The 17819-nt window shown below is 39.3% G+C and overlaps 1 protein-coding gene across 12 annotated transcripts in view; it reads left to right on the top strand.

Moving 5' to 3' along the window:
- Positions 1-17819, top strand: part of RAPGEF6 (Rap guanine nucleotide exchange factor 6) — a 123456-nt gene that overhangs the window by 19660 nt on the left and 85977 nt on the right. For all 12 annotated transcript variants that reach the window (XM_032124585.1, XM_032124583.1, XM_032124578.1 and 9 more), the window contains exons 2-4: positions 5271-5341; positions 5959-6015; positions 6957-7040. In XM_032124585.1, coding sequence (XP_031980476.1) covers positions 5271-5341; positions 5959-6015; positions 6957-7040 — 212 coding nt within the window. The remainder of the gene's footprint in view (positions 1-5270; positions 5342-5958; positions 6016-6956; positions 7041-17819) is intronic.

Genomic DNA, 17819 nt, shown 5'->3' with positions numbered 1-17819 from the left:
TGGAACTTGCTGACACAGCTGGTTTTACATGCGGCTTTGAAGTGCTGGTGCTGTGGTGCAAGTTTTTGCTCTTTTCTTGTTCCCTGACAGTCGAAAACTCTGGACTGACTGAAAAATAGTTGCCAGTCCGCTTTCTTTGAGATCCCTTGTTTCAGGTTCAGGGTGGATCTTGGGTATCTATGAAGCCCAGGCTCACTGGGATTTGAGAGCATCCCGGAGTCCTGGCCCTGCTGCAGTGAGCAGCTGTCCCATGGCTGGTGCTGGCTGACTGGGGCTGGATGCAGCTGTTTGGGAACTGGGCTGACTCTCCCTGCTGGCATGAAGGACATAACATGACAGGCAGTGCTGAAAGGAGTCTGTGGGGATTTATGGCTTCCTCAGCATCCCTAATACCTGGTTACAAAGAGAGGTTGTCTCTACGTGAGATTAATCAGAATTTGCAACTATGAGGTCATTTCAGAACAATTTATTTTCCTTAGACTAGATTTCCTGTTCACTGTATAATAATAATAATGATATGTTACTGGAACACCTGGATGGGGTCACATAAAGTGAAGTATCAGTTTTTTGGTTTGTGTTTTTGAGGGGCAAAGTTGCTTTTGATGCAGTCATTTCATCCTCATTTCAGAGCATCACACTGCTTTTACCTGCTTTTAACACTGCAGGAGGATTTGTCCTGGACCTTGTTGCAGACTTAAAGCATCTGGATGCAGCTCATGGGAATTACAGTTGTGCTCGCTGGAGTTGTTGATTGGGAAACTTTGTGGTCTGAACTCCATGTTCGAGACCACTGTTGTTCCCCTGGAGCCTTAATTCCAAGCTTTGTAAAGCTGCTTATTGGATTAAAAGCCAGAGATTGGGTGAGAAGAGGGTGAAGCAAAATGAAATGATGCATGCTTGCAAATTTTGCTTATCGTTGGTGTTGCTGCACTGTGGTGCTTGTTCAGAAGCATCCAGATCTTGGTCATATTTTGAAAAGATGCCAATAATGAAATTAAGGGTGATCACCACTTCCTCAGCAACTCTGAGTTTGGATTATATTCTTGTGATGATTTTTCTGGCTGACTGTACTTACTTCTTTGTTTTAAAAAGTTACATCTTAACAATTAAGAAACTAATTTTTCACCACCCTTGCAAAAAAAAAGTAGAAGCAAATTACTTTCAAAGAAATGTTTTGGGATAAATGAGTGATGGTGGTAGTTAGCTGGTGGCTTTGCTTTTGTGTGGTGAGCTTTCAGTTGATGCTGCTTTTATTTTCCCCTCTTATGGGATCTCTGAGAGTTAGCATCTGGCAGGGAAAATGAGAAGTGGTCTGGGTATTCAGGTGGCTCACTTCAAACTATATTGGGATGAGGATGTTACCATAAAAGAATATGTATTTATATAATATGATATTGTTACTAAAATCTCTGTGTTTTATACCACCTTTGGTTTAGCAGCTGGTTAAGCTTTTTGCTGGAAGGATGTGTGTGCTGGAGATGATAAAAACTGGTGCTGAAGGAAGCTGAGGCTGCTGGTGGCCATGCTTTTGTGATAACGGCGTCATCTGCAGAGCCATCCCTTGGTTTCTGCACTGCTGCTGAAGCACACGCTGTTTTCTAGAGTGTATTCCGTCATGGGAAGAATTTGAAGACACAGATGTCCTCTGCTTTTTTAAACACATCTGCTGTGAGAACTGGAGGCAAAGAATGATCTGTCCCAGGCAGCTTAGTGCAGGATCACTGCAGTCGCAGTGTTCATATTTCCTCTCTATAGTATAGAAAATCTCCTTTCTAACAGGATTAACAACTGCTTGATTATTCTTTGCCCAGTTTCCCACCTTCCCTTGAGTTACTGGAGCTGCAGTTTTAGCTAGGTGGATAGATGATGTGAGTTACTTTCTCCGTAAATAACCTTAGTTAAGGTTGCTTTTTGACAAAGAGAGAAGAATCTGTGTGGGTATAGCATTTGCAGGTAGATCCTGTGGTTCAGTTTCAGCTATTGTTTCAGCTGATGAAAAGCTCTGAAGAGAAGATTGCAAAATAAAATCATACTGATCTTGTTCTTCGGTTTACAGCATGTGAAGAAATTGTGTTTCATCAATAATTGTGTCTCGGTTGGATTTTGACAGAAAGAAGTAAGTAAAGGGACTATAAGGAAGGATATGGAAAGGGGCTCTAAAATTCCAGGAAAAGCTTTGTGTTCTGCTGATATGGTGCTGAGTGTTGCCCTTTGGCATCACTTTTTGTAGTGAGTATCTGAAAGTATCTATGAAAATTATCTCTACCCTTTGTACTGAGGTTATGTGCTTGTCCACTGTTTATAGCTGCTGTGGTGACATAAATCTGTTTTTAAAAATAAAACTGAAAATTGTATTAGAAGCTGTTGTAAACCTTGAGTTAGAGACATAAATGCTTTCAGCTCTGTTGGAGGAGGATTTTAGGGAGTGTGGTGCAGCTGGACTTAAGCCTCTGCCCACGAGGTGGCCACAGCCCCTGCCCATCTCTGGCCAGCCTCAGATTAATTGATCCTTGCCAGCAAAAATACAGAATGAGTCTCTAAACACAGCATGTCAAACGTTATTTCAGTGCTATTTTAAGCACTTTGTCTGAAATGAATTGGAAATGTTGAAGAAAACTTCACAAACTATGACTGATAAGTAATTTTCATTTTATTGGGACAAGCTGGGATATATACAACACATGTTACTCTATCCTCTCTTGTTAGAATCTGAAGTGGCATGTGAGGGAGAGGAGGAATTCTACCTGGCTGTATCTATTTAAACAAGTAAAAAAGGCTTTTTTCACCAAGACATGGAAGACACATTGGATGGGTACATTCGATGCACTGGCAGAAAGAGGCACCTTGCAGCCCTTCCCAGGAGATTGCTGAGCTAGCTCTTTTCTCAGTGGCACCCAAAATCACCTGCTCTGCATGACTAGGAGAGGGGCTTTAAAAGTCAGGTATTTTTAGGGAAAGCATTACAGATCCTGATTTAAAACCACCTACAGAAACTGCTGTGTGAGTAGCCAATGTGTTTAGCTTGTTGATGTGTCACCTGGCTGGGCAGGGAGTTACATTAATCATGTAGTTTATTACATTTATCAACGTCAGAACAGTAATAGTGGGCAGTATAAGTTAAATGCCTTCTGCTGGGTGAGGGAATAGGAGCCTTTGCCTTCCCTTTGCTGTGCTCTGCTCAGCTGTTCCTTCTGCTGCTGCTCATCGCAACAGATGAAGTTGGAGTTGGGGGATGCTTTCCAGATATGTATCCCTTTAAGGAAATGTTTATCTCTTTAACTGACCAACTGTTTGTTCATCAAGCTCCTTCAGTAGGTCAGTACAGCAGTCCCGTGTGCTGCAGGTGGAGTGCAAGGAGTCAGTCCAGGCCAAGTGAACTTGCAAAGGGACTGCATTCTGGGGAGTTGTAGAGAATAATTTACAAGTCAGGATGTGCATTTTTCATATGCAGAAGTTAAAAGCTTTGTGATTAAATGGGAACATAAGCTCTTGTTCTGCTTACAGTTTTCTGTAACTCATAACTACAGAACTGTTTATCTAAAACATGTTCAAGATGTTCCGTTACATCTTAGTCCCAATTATGTAAAAAAATACTGGAAAATGTAGGAAAACTTACATAGACATAATGAGTTATGAAGACTTAAAAAATTCAGCTTTAATTTTAATACCCAATAATGATTCCCTCCTGGCTACCCAACTTTTACAGTTCTTCTTTTGGCCTGGGAGTCAGATATTAACTACTAAGCTCCTGTATGCTCTGAGTATATAGTTGCTGCATTTCTGTGCCTGATGCTTTCAGGTGGAGAAGTTGAGGCCGTTCCCTGCTCAGAAACAGGGAAAGCTCAGTAATGGAGCTGTTGGATACCTGAAATGACCCTTTGGCTGCCAGGTGCCCACCTCAGACAGGCTGTGGTGTGTTTGAAGTCTGATCCATAGCTAGTGCTCCTGGATATTTCACTAATAAAATCATGTTTGTGGCAGCTTGGAGGATTAAAATGATACTGGACTGTGTGAAATGAGTGCTTTATAAATGTGTTACAAATTCAGGCCTTCTGTTTAATTTTCATAGGATTTGGTAATGGCATTTAAAAAAAAATTCAGAGTTTTATTGGTTTTACATGGTCTGCAATTACATCTGACCTTTCATTTGATACAGCAGTCTATATCTGTTATATTGCTAAACATGGACTATGAAGCCAAAGAACTTTTCTGAAGTAAATCCATTGTAAATTCTGAGGCCAGCATTCATACTGATTTATCTTTTGTAAACACTGTATAAATGCAGCACTTGAAAATTCAGAACATGCTTTCCAAGGCCAAGCTGGAGAGACTTCTCTATGATGTATAATGATTTTGTTGTGCATGTATTTGATTCTAACAGCCCACCTGTTCAGGACAGTAAATTAAGTGATGAATAGCCCTAGTGAGCTGTTCCCTGCCATGTGGTCTGCACCATCAGCACAGATATTTTTGTGACTGAAGAAGATTCTGTCTGGTGAGAAGTTTAAACAGCTGTATCTCCTAATTACAGCTTCTGTGTAAAGTTCAATTTATAAAGCAAAATAATCTTCATGTTTTAATATTTTTGTTTCTGTGGTTGCTAGTGGATGACACTGATGTGGTGCTGACTAGTGATAGTAGGAGGGAGAGACCTCTAAAGCTTTATTGTTTTCATCTTTGCCAAAGAGTAATTTTTGATGTTCCCTCTAGACATGGACTGGGCCAAGCAAGAGAGGCAGTAGAATGGTGTAGTTTGTAATGGGCCTGCCAGCTAGGTCTGAGGTGGACATGAAAGAGTTCTTCCTCTCTAAACATAACCCCTTTGCTATGAAAAGGTACTGTGGTGGTTCTCTGCACCCTGTAGAGTGGCTTAGGTTTTCACTGGTTTTTAAAAAATTTCTTCTTTAAAGAGATCTGAGAAGGTTTCAACAATTTTTGACCTTGGGTGAACAGGCCTGCTCTATTTATCTTCTTCCACGTGTTGCTTGCTGCTGTATCCATTCCCATAAATAATATTTTCAGAGATATATTTAATAAATCTTTTTTTTTTCAGGTCAGTGTTTATGCATCAGTTGAATGTCACTCTTTTCATTTCCACAGCTCAAGTGTAGACAGGGTTCTTCAAATCTGTGTGTGTCCTGACCTATCTATTAATCTGGGCTTTGTATAATTCTGTGTAATTTATTGCAGAATCTGAAAAGTAACACTGAGTGATTAGATGTGAATGAGGTTGCTTATGTTTGTATTTTTTTTTTTCTCTTTCTTTTTAGGACTTGAATACTATCTGTTCTTTCCTTCATGGACTGGACATACTCTCACATTTCAGAGAACATCAGCTAAGGTGAAGTACTCTGCAGTTAGTGTTTTTTAGCACACTTACATCTATGACTTTTTGTGGAGATAAGCAGAGCTTTTGTTTGCCTGCACTTTGAGGTGGCAGAGCATTGGCCTAATCCATTGCTGAGTTAAGTCACTGCAAATAATGTGGCATAGATTCTAAACGAATTAGCTCTTCTAAGAAGGAAGGCAGAGCTTACTACCATTTGCCTACAAAAGACTGTGTAGACAGTGCCCTGTCTTAACTCCAGATTACAAAAGCTTTTTAATGCTTCAGACATTCAGATGATCTCAGAATCCATAAAATGGAAGGCCAACAAAACATAAAAACCGCTTTGGAAGTATTTTAGTTCCTTCAGTTCTGTTGCTATGGGTAATTCCAATGTGTGGGAGTGATTTAAACATTTAGAGAACATGCTGTATGTTACCTGTTTGGATAATGAGGAACACCGTAATAATTTGAATTTTCTGGTTAAGCACATACTTTGTTTAGAACAAAAAAAAAATAGTTGAATTTGAGGTCTTAGAGCCTGAAAGTGATTTTACTGAAATGTGGTAATGAATGGCTTATGATCTTTGGGGATTAAAATTGAAATTAAACTTCTCTTCCTCTTCCTTCAGAATAATGTCGTCAAGTGCCCGCTATGAGAGGTACAAGGGCAACCAAGTTCTCTTTTGGTGAGTACATAGCACTTGTTGGAGTTGTTCAGCAGAAATGTGAGCAAACTCAATGTTTTGCATTTTGTAATATGTAATTTGCTTTTCAGTCTCTGTCAATAATTGGTTAAAAGCTTTGGCAGAGGTGGTTGTAGCAGTAGTGCAGTGTTGATGTTTGAGAGGTGCCCATGACTTTTCAGCCCAGCTCCCAGGGACAGCAGAGTGGGGGCAGGGGGGTGTGTGTGTGTGTCAGTAACACGAGGTGTTACTGAAAGGCAGGCAGTGTCCCCTCTGCAGCCGTGGGAGCCCTGGTGACACTCAGTAGGTGGCACTGTATCCCTGAAGCTGGCACTGCCTGCACGGCTGCTTGTCGAAGCAGCCTGTACTGGAGAGGGATGGAGCTCAAACACCATCTCTTTACATTGCAAAATTTAGTATTTTATCTTACAGTTCTCTAGGTTCTTGCTGGGAGGCAAATATACCTTTATTTTCCTCATATTTTAGTATTGCTTATGGCATATTTATCCCCTAGCTTTCTGTATAAGGCACAGCTTCCAGCACACCTGAGTCTAAATAAGATTCCACCTGCTAGTTGGTGTGGTGGGTGTGTGTGACACACACCTGCTCCAGTAGCAGGTCAGTATCTGTGTGGGGGGGTTGTGTGCTGTCCTGTAGTTATAGCTCTTATGTATACTTTCACTGGAATAAAATTTTTTCACTAAAAATTTCATTTTAATAAAGTAAATTTTTAAGCTGACTTAAATGTCAAAACGTAAAGTATAAGAAACATTCTTTATGTAGATGTTTTAAAAAAATAATCCTTGTCCAGTTAAAGTTCCCAGGTTCTTACATATCAAACTGGTAGAATGGTATATCGTTATTTTACTGCAATAATATTTTGGATAACATATTTCTCAGGTACTGTAAGGAGAAGTACATATCAGTGATTTCTTTTCTTACAGCTCAGAAACTATTGCAAGATGCTGGTATATCCTGCTTTCTGGATCTGTGCTCATGAAGGATTCAATGTTTTTGCCACCATGCAGGTATGTAAAATTTTTGAGTTATTGTTGTTATTTAAGGCAAGTTGTTTCTTTTTTTTAATAAATGCTTTCTATGTATTTGTGTTACTGTAATTTTTAAAGAATTTAAAAATAATTTCATAATTTTGTTTTTCTAGAGCTTGATAGTGAAAGAAATGTTCAGCTAATTCAAGTTAAATTTTCTCAGACTTTTCCTGCATGTTGAAATTTCTTTGTGAAATACTGCACTCAAATCTAGTTTGGCTTTTTAAGTTTATAAGAGAATTTGTCGTCAGCTTGTTACCTTGGGGTCTCTTTGAATAATTTGTGCTGTGTGACTGTCCTGGATAGAGTTCCCTGTTGCAAAAATACGACTGCAGATCACATAGCTTCTGCCATTTCGTTGGAGGCTGTATTTAATGGCACATACGATTTTTATGTGAAGCAAGAAGGGGCCAGCAGCATCAGCTGTGGGCAGCTTATGCCGGGAGCCTGTCTGTGTCTAGAGGTTGAGGCACAGTGAACACTGACATGCTTTCGCTGAAGCACGTTATTAGACTTGAGCTGAACTTGGGCAAGTAATACCCTGAGTACCCAGAGTAATACTCTGCTTGATCTTGTACATCACTCAGAAGTGTATTTCACTGTGTTTCATTTGACTCAGCATGAGCTGACCGTGAGTGGATAGACTTAATGCCAACTCCAGCTTACACACATTTCCATATACTTGAATTTCTTGGTAAGTACTAGTAAGAACATGTAGGACTGAATTTTTCAACTCATTAAACTGTAGGCTGGATATTAAACACTTAATGCTCCTTGAGTGACTGAAGGTCCTCGAGTGAAGTTGTCCAGAGAAGCTGTGGCTGCTCCATCCCTGGAAGTGTTCAAAGCCAGTTTGGACGGGTGTTGTAGTGGCCCTGTCTAGTGGAAGGTCTCCTTGCCTACGGCAGGGGGGTGGAACAAGATGTGCTTTAAGGTCCTTTCCAACCAAAATCATATTATGATGAGTCAATGATAAGTTCAGGAGTACCAGAAGTGAGGACATGGCACACTGTTGTTTGCATAAAAACTCTCTAAAATCATGGTTTTGTGAAACTTGGGGTAAGTCACTTACAAGTACCATTGCTTGTAAGGTTTCTTGTGCCTTAAAAAAAAAAGCAAAGTAGATCTGTTATAGTTAATTCACAAGATTACAGCTAGATTTATTATGGATAATGCAGTAAAATAGCTGTTAGATGGTGAAAGGATGGAGCTGCTGGCAGATTACAGCTTACAAGGGGTGGTTCCTGGGGTGTTCTGTCTCCTTAGGTGGTGAGATCATGTAAAAAGGAGAAGAATGCACTCTTGATGGGTACCTAGGGTGTTCAGCTCACTCCGTTTCATTTGAAATACATTCGTGTTCATGCATTAAATATAATGATTTTTATTTTTTCTTCAGTAGAGTGGGATAAACTTCAGTTACTTTCCATGGTCTGAATACCTTACCTCTCACATTTCTAGTTGGGGGAGCTGCAGTCACCAGACACAGGCTGATTTCAAATGAAATAGTGCCTTGGATAAGTTAGTAGTAGTCTTTCATAATTGTAATTAGCAGCATTTTAATTACATTTGAAATAATACATGATGTCACTCGTTATTCTTTGTCCCCAACCAAATTCCGGATTATATGAGTCATTCTGAAAGGAGGCTTAACTACACGTCTGTAAGACAGCACAATATTGCCTTCATTTTCATTGCCTCAGGTATTACAGAGCTATCCTGTATCACAGGAAACAAAGATAAGAACTTGTTGCCATGTTCTCTCTGGCTCATGAGAATATGATCCTAGACCTGTAATATGTTCATGAAATAAACTTTATGGGAGAGTATGCTGTGTGGGATACTGCTTTATCTGTCCTTTTTTGGTTTTTTTCATAGCAGGAAAGTAGTGGACAAGAGTAGGGAATGAAATGAAAACCACGTTTTTGAGGTATTCTGAGGCTGCTGAAGGGAATGGAAACACTTCTCCGCCACCTGGGTTTCTGATAGGCTTAGTGCTGCCCAGACATGGCATCAGATAAATCTTACCTGTTTGTCCTGTTGAATATGGTATAAATATATCAATGTGTGAGCAGATGTGGGTGAGGTTAGAGACAGGTGTGTTCTGCACAGGAGTGATGCAGGAGACTAATGATGGCATTGAGTTCGCTGGCAGGTAAATGAAAGAGGACCAAAATAAAATCCTTAATGGGAGGAAGGTGGTAACTACCAAAGATGAGGAGTTAGGCTTTAATCTGGAGACCTTCTAGAACTCTGAAAAGGTCAAACGCAAAGTTTGAATAATTGTTATTCTGGAAGAACTGGGTAGGTGGAGGCATTTTGTAAAACAGATCATAGTTAGCAGATTCTAGTTTGAAATTCAGTCCTTGTGTACTTCATAACACCCCCCACTCCCCAGTTACCTCTTTGTCAGGTTGCTAATTTCAGCTTCATATTTGTCCTCTGGAATATTTGACAAACGCTTTGTCTTTAAAGGACTTCTGTACATTTTAGGGGTTTTTTTCAGAATACTGGAACAGTTTTTATAAAATAGTTTGCTTTGTAAAAGCAGGATATCAGTGTTTCTCAATTAGAGGAAGCTTTTTTCTGGGCAGTAGTGGGGTTTAAGGCCCCTTTTTCTTGTAAAGTTGTTAGTTTCAATTTGTTTTATGTAGCATTTGTTTTTCAAAATTGAGCATTGCACTAGAAACTAACTGCCCAGCAACTTTTGTTTAACAATTATATAAGAAGCTGCTGTTACAATTGATTGTTAGTGAGATCCTTGCAGTCTCCATGAATAATCGTTACCACTGGAAGGTGGTGATGGTTTAATAACTGTTTCCTGGTACATCCTCAAAATGCTTGTCTTTTTTCTGTTGTCTGCCCCGTGATTACCTTGATGGATAGGAGGAGACTGTAGTAGACAACTGTAAACTTAACCTGGAGAAGATGCTATCCTGCTTTTTGGCATTCCTGTCATCCGCTATCTATCAGAACTACGGGAAACCTTACTTTTTTTCTGCAGAACTCTTTGAAATAAAATATTCTGTGGAATCCAGCCTGAAAGAGGCTTAACCCCTTGAAAACATAAGGAGGTGGGCAATTACTGCTTTATTAACTTTGTCTCAGTATTTGAAATGAGTAAGGGAGGAAACTGGGCCTCACTGTGCTTGAAAAGGGCTTTTTTTAATTGGCTTGATGAACTTGAATACAAGTTGTAATTCAGAAATTGGTTTAAAAATTGGAGGAGTAAAACTTGCATCCAGGTACAATAAATCTATTCAATATTCTGGCACTGATGCTCATGATGAGACAAGCCCTGCAAGATTTTTAAGGTAAGAGACAGGTCAGTCAGTAATACCAGGTACAAAGACGGCATAATCTTGAGTACCCTATTGCCTGGAGAATGGATTTGTCAATAGATTTGGCATAGGAGGAGAAGAATTTGCTTCTAACATGAAAGCAATGGCTGGAATAAAAGAACAAGATTGACAGATTTGTGGAAGGAAAATCATGTCAGCAAGTTAAAGAGGTTTTGTGTTTTAACCTTGTTTGTTAATGAAGATAATTCATGTGAACAGGATATTTGAAGGAGATTACTCACAGCAAGATTAGCCATAGGAGATATATCAAGGGCCTGGAGCTTTTGAAGCCAATTATGTGGCTGAGAGCCTCCTACAGCTGTGAGAATTGAACCTCCAAGGGAAAAACACAAAGTCTTGAAACATTCAAGATGTAGTCTACTACAACAAACACTTCTCTTTTCCCAGCCTTTCCAAAATCTCTCAAATGGAGAAAATTTGAATCATTGTTCTATTCATGTAGCGCATTTCTTGGCTAAAAACAATTACTTTATTTAAAATGGCCTCATGGTTGTGTGGTATCTTATCATGAGAGTTGTAGGTGCGTCAATGACTCAATAAGCCATTTCTCTTTTCTTCAGTAAAAGGAGAAGACACAAATGCTTAGATCAAGAAAATGGTCATAATGAAAGAGGAACTGCAGTTTTGCATTATGAACAACAGCTTGGGTTGAAATTATTTTAGCTTGTTTTGTATTAGTATTTGTGAGTAACAATATTTTACTATATTTTGCAACTTACTGTGACTGTTAATAGTGTTTGCATCTATTCTCCGTGAAGTGCCAGAAGCACAGAAAATACTGTGCTTTTACAGGACTGTCAGTGTTGGAAAATAAGAATGTGAGATTAAAGATTTTCAATTTGAAGAATTTAAAGATTAACAAAATGCCATAATTTAAATTTTGATGTATGTAACTTTGTTCTCAAACATATTTATACCTCAAATGTACCATCTAAAGTCAGATTAGTTTTCCTTCTGAAGCTTGTAGTGCTGCTTTCTGCAAATACTTGTGAATTTGTACCATTCACTGCAAAAGTATATTTGTGGCTCAAAGCTCCTGTACTGCCAGCTTCAGCCAGTGCAAGGAGTACTGGTCTTTTTCTCCCCTGATCCTTCCTTTCCAAGTGTAACTTGAATACTGCTTTCTGTTCAGACTGTGCCTGCTGTATCCAAGCTCTGTCCCAGTGCTTCTCAACCTCTACTCTTCCTCTTTCTCATGTCCATCCAGTCCCTATGTCTGGAGTGTGGATAGTGCTTTTCCTCCCTCAGCTCCCGTGGTCTGGATCCATGTATGACAGTCCACTGCTGCCATACAGTAAACTTAACTTCTGACAAACTGGCAGTTGCCAATAAGGTTCTGAATTGTGATAATTGTTGCCATAATTGGGATTTAAGTTTCTTACTGTGTGACTGTAAATCTTGCAGTCACAATACAATACTCCTGAGTGTATTTTTGCTTCACACTAGAAAGCTCTTCCCAACTAACTGTTGTGGATTATTTTCTCTGCTCTTTTAAAGAGAGCTTCAGGCTTACATCCCTGTGCTTATCAAGTCTGAGAGATTTATCCCTCAGCACAGGATAAAAGCAGTGCATTGGTGGCTGTGGATGAGGTGATGTTTTCCCTGGGTGTTTCTGTTAAGTGATGGCTGTAACTTGTAGCATTGCCTGACAGCCACTAAGTGAACCAACAACTTGGGAATGCTGTCAGTAAATGTGTTTGTAAAACTAATTAATTCAGATAGAGTTGTTCAGATTTAAATTCTTCTGGCAGTGCTAGTGCTGGTATGAAAGTACTCTGAGGGAAAAGGGCATGTGGATGAGAAGAGGCAGCACACTAGTGAGAAGCTGTGTCCTGGTCTCCTTAAGTGCAGCAACTTGTATTGGGCGTGCTGATGTTGCGTAAGGGCTGGGAACATGCTGCAGACTAAGAGGACACGGTGCATCTTTTCTGACATAGACTAATCTAAGAAAGTCAGAAAATGAAGAAAGACTCTGTTCAGGCCTGTCACAACTATATGGCCAAAAAATCTTGTCCATGTTTCCCCCACACCAGTAATTCCATTTTGGTCGGTTCATGGTTCCTTACAGAGTCTACCCTTTAGAAGTTTTATGGACCGCAACAGATGCTGATTGTGCCACAGAAAGAATTTTTTGTTGGCTAAACTAAAGTGCAAGAGAAATGAAATTAGAAGGAGAGGGTTATGTATGGTTTGTTTATAACTAAAATACAATTTTACTGAGACTTTGCAATCCCATGATCTGGAATAGCTGGAAAGCTGCACAGTAAGTGAGACACAGGCTTCCCCAAAGGGTCATCACGTTCAGAGTATAAAGTAATTAATACAGAGATCTTGAGCTTGCAGCTGGTAGATTGAGTAGCATTACACAGCCTCTGAAATAATTTCCAATTAAAACTTCAGCAGGCTTAAGAGAGAAACCTGCTAAATGTTGTTATTAAGAGCTAATGCAGAAATGGATTTTGATGACTGAGCATTAATTGAAATAGGTATTTTGCATTCAGCCATATATCTTGCGGTATCTGGTTTCCTTTAAACCATTTCCTGATGGAGTTAAGTATTATAATATTTTTCTAATGAAGTTACTTTGAAGAGCTCAGGACTTGCACAGCATATGATGTCACGTAAACTCTGCCACTTGCGTTTGCTGAAACTTTTGGTCTGTGCTGATGGACCTTTTTTCCCCATCTCCTTGCTCTGTTTCACAGATAAAGGCATTTGGGGCTGCTCAACAGCTGCTGAGGGCTCCTGATGTACCTGTAGCCTCAGGCAACTCCCCACCACCCCCATTCTTCAGATCATGGTTGGGCTGAGACAAATCTAGTGAAATTGAGACCTCCATGGAGATGCCGAGAAAAACAGGTTATTCCCATGAGGATTTTGATGTTGAGTATACTCCTGTGTTTGACTGCAGTGCAGGAAGGGCAGATCTTGACTTTTCTATCCACAGTCACCACGACTATTACTGCTTGTTATGCAACTTCACAGGTTTTCCCTCAGTGTTACTTCCCAATCAATGACAAAGAAATTTAAGTATAAAATTACATGTTTAGATTTGTGTTTAATGGTTATTCCAGCCGTTAATATATTAGTGTGGTACATTCATAGGTAATGGAATGGATTTTATCTTGGATCTGACCAACAGCAACTTTGCACTAGATGTCCAGGGGTTTGCTGGAATAGCTGTTCTGCAGAAGAGGCACTCTGCAAGGAGTGGAAAAATGAAATGCTTTTCATAGAATGACAGAATGGTTTTGGTTGGAAGGGACCTTACAGCTTATCTAATTCCAACCGCCTGTCATGGGCAGGGACACCTTCCACTATCCCAGGTTGCTCCAAGCCCTACTCAACCTGGCCTTGAATGCATTCCGGGGTGGGGCAGCCACAGCTTCTCTGGCAACCTGTGCCAGGGCCTACCCACCCTTATAGTAAACAATTTCTTCCCAATATCTCCTCTAAATCTACTTAGGTCAGCTTAGAGCCATTCCCCCTTATCCTGTTACTATATGCCCATGTAGGCCTCCCTGACTTGCGCAAAAACACGTTTTCATCTGTTAAAAAAACAACCTAACAACGTGTCTGTTCCTTACACATCTTGTCTCTTCCAGGCCCAGTTGTGCCCTTCCATACAAAATCTTTTTGCATTGAAGAAATGCATCCAGGTTACTGGATGAGTGGGGTCATGGGATTCACTTTGCAGTGGCGAGTACAATTTATCTTCATCTTTATGTACCTAAAAGCAGCCTGACAGGCAGACAGGCAGTTTGAGAGACAAGTATATTCATAAAAACAAAGTATCTGCAAACCCTTTGCTTGTTATCTTGATAAACTGGTATATCAGCACCCTGGCCCTGTTCTACATGTAATACAGTACTGAGTATTACTGCAGGTAAAACTCCTGCAGGTAGCTTTATTGACAGTCACAGATAACTGTACATTATTGACACCAATTTATACAGGCAGGATAATGTTATGATTTTATAGTTCCTGGAAAATACAGAACAGAACGTAAAGTGCTTGACATCCTGCCATTGATGGCTTTGACGTCTGAAATATCTGAAAACATTGTTTCAGGATGTAGTAGAATATTGTAAATTTGAAGATGCCTGCTAATTAGTGTTAAATAATAAGACATTCAGTCTCAGCCTCCATCTGTTTGTAGGCTGAAAGCTCTTCAGGACAGGCTGTGTTTTTACCTTTAATGTATGTACGATATTCTGAGTAATGCAGAATGAGGCGCTATCAGTATTGAATAACTTGAGCATATTGATATCAGGAAATGTTTGAGTAAAATGTGATAGCTATTGCTTAAATTCGTCAGTCTTGTCGTTCCAGGTGTGTTTTATCACCAAATACTCAGGTTGCAGAACAGCTGGATATGAGAATTTTCAAAACATCTCTTTTCAGAAAGCTGTGTTTGTGCACATCCTGTTTCAAGAACTACATTCAAAATACGTTATGTTGGAGGCATTTCTAAATAGTTTGCCTTATAAAAGTAAGGTTTGTTATAAAAGGTCCAGTACCTTAAAGAAGTTTTAACACCTTCCTGTTTTGGGGAGTGAGCATGAGTGTGAAAATGGGAGTATTCTCCGATACAGAAGGCTCCCTCCTGTGATTAATTTTATTCCATTCCCTGTATCCCTGTATCAGTCAGGCACATACTCAGGTGCCTGCACTTCTAAGGTGCTCTGCAGTTGCAGAGAGATGAGCAAATCATACAGTGGAAGAGGGACAGATGAACCAAGGACTGTCACAGAATCACAGACTGGTTTAGTTTGGAAGGGACCTTAAAGCTCATCCAGTTCCAGCTGCCTGCCATGGGCAGATGCGCTTCACTAGACCAGGTTTCTCCAAGCCCTGTCCAGCCTGACCTGATCCTGTTATCTGTGGTCCTGGGCTTCTACATTTCAGTAGCTCCAGTCTGATCCATGGCCTGAGCACAGTTGTTGGTATGGGGTATCGTGCCAGTTTAACTTACATTCTTTTCTCAGATGATACACCTCCTTAAGCATTTTTAATTGAGTAGCAGTGAATCAGGAGGAAAACAAGGTTTCTTGCAGATGAGGCATCCATAAATGAAGGATAAACAAAGCTTCCTTTGATATCTGGAAGCCATTTTTTTCATGACAGTGTTGCAGACCGTTGAGTGAGTGTGTGAAAATTAATGATGCAGGTGAAATAGATGAATATTAAGTGATGAGAGCATACAATAAAATTATAAATAAAAAAAATTGTAATGCAATTTTATACTACTGACTTTTTCTTGGCTTCCAGCAGTGGGAAGCTATAGAATTATATTAAATTTAAGACTTATTTAAATCACACATTGTTAACAATGCCAATTAAATTGTTTGATAATATAAAGCTTTAATGGTACATCAGTGGTAGTATGTCCTTTGACAATTTTTAAATTGTAAGTAGAGCTTAATTTACATTAGTTTCATATTTTCTTACACTTTCAGTGTTAATTTAAATTTTTAATTGGATTATTTTCCCCACTCTGCTTAAAGTACTAAAGCATGTATAATGTGCTATACCTTAGTCAGTATTTGCCAATTTTCTTATGTATCTTGCCACATGTGACATCAAGAGGATGTAGTGTTTAGGGATGTGCTTTTGGTTGGGGAAGCTGCTGTGATGGTTGGAAAGCAGAAGCACTGAAATGGGCTTCTTGGGTTGGACCTTTCCAGGAAGCAAACCTGGCCCTGGGATAGGACGTCCGTGGTCACGATCTTGTTGGGTGCCAAGGTGGGTAACCAAAAAGACTAAGTAATAACAGCTCCTGCAAAAAACACTGTGTTGATGCTAGTTGTCTTTTAGTACCAAAAGATAAGATTGCCCCATCTCTTCCAGAATTAGATGAACTTTCCAGAGCTCTCTCAAGAAACAGCATGGTTCAGGTTTGAGTGGCTCTTTAATCACCAGCTAAAGACTTCTCCAAGTAATTTGCTGTCGCAGAAATGTTCCCTCTTTGGAAGAATGGTCCATGTCAAAGTTTGCTCTTGTTTCCAAGTGTGTTTTCTCTCCTCCACTTTCAAAGCTTTGTTCATCTGAACCTTTTCCATTTACAAGCATTTAGGAATGAATGTTGTTCTGAGGCCTTGATTATAATTGGCAGATTAGTGAAGTATATTGATATCAGCAAACCTCTTAACTGATAGTGAAATTAAACATTTTGTATTCTAAAGGAAAAATATGGAATAAGTAATTAAGAAATTTAAACCCCATGTTTCTAGAACATGTTGTGTATGTTAATTAAGAATGTTAAAAGTTGGTATTTTCAAGACACACTGGTTGTTATGGCTGGGGAAAAACCGTATGCGGCCTCCTCCTTTGGAAAAGGAGCTCTGCTGTGGAATAATCAAGAAGCCATCCATGTTGTGTACAAGGAAATAATTAAACTTGACCTATTGAGTTGTTAATATGAGTAGTTTATTCTATAGGATTAGTGGGGTGGGTTTTGTCTTTGGAACCTGATCCTTTTCCAAGTGTTTGGTTGTTGTAAAGTGCCTGATGGAGCAGAAATGATAGTGCCAAGACAGTGACCTTTGTTCCAAGCACTGTTCTTGTCCTTATTAGTGTTTACTGCCATTACTTAATTAGCAAATGCTGCAACATAAGCAGAGGGAGGCTGGACAGTGGCTGAATTGGAGGAATGTGTTTATGTAAAACAAAACAAAAAAGAAAACTCCTCCTCGACCTCCAGGAGTTTGATAAATTGTTGTTACACAACAAAAATACTTTGCTTGAACAACCTGCAGCAGGAAATTGTGCTTTTTCCTAACTACAGGGGATGTAGCAGTAATGGTAATCTGTTTTGTGATAATACTGGTAATGATTATTTCATTTATGGTTTTAAAAAGGTGCAAAACCTGAAACTTCCAGTTGCACGTAATTCCTTTATAATTTTGGTGTTTTGGAAAAAATATCTCTTGTCTTTAGTTTTCTACTATAAGGAATAGAATTATAAGTTATTTAACTTTTTTTTTTTAATTGAAAATGATCCCATAGCAAAGTTGGTCTCACTTTGGATTTTAGTTTGTAGAGAAATCTTAACATGGATTTCAGTTCACCTAAATGTTGGAGCTGACATTGAAAATGGCATTTCTGTATTTTCTGAACTGAATTAACTGTTGTAAGAGTGAGAGTAGTTTAGCCATTCTTTTATGCATTGCAAAAACACAAGACTCTCATGCCTGGATCACAAGGTGTGTGGAAAAAGCATGAAAGAAGGCATGAAAATTTGAGCTCTGAGTTTCTTACTATAGATGTGTGAAAATGCCATTTCTGTGTGAAACTCGTGCTTGTTGGGTCTGGATGAGAAGTTTTAGTTGTCATGTCATTTATGATTCTATTGCAGTCATGTAATTTAAATATTTTTCTTTTCCTTCAGTAGACTATT

Source organism: Corvus moneduloides, chromosome 15, assembly GCF_009650955.1.
Source record: "Corvus moneduloides isolate bCorMon1 chromosome 15, bCorMon1.pri, whole genome shotgun sequence".
NCBI classification, from domain to species: Eukaryota; Metazoa; Chordata; class Aves; order Passeriformes; family Corvidae; genus Corvus; species Corvus moneduloides.
The sequence above is the reverse complement of the archived record's forward strand: the minus strand, read 5'-3'. Positions and strand labels throughout refer to the sequence as shown.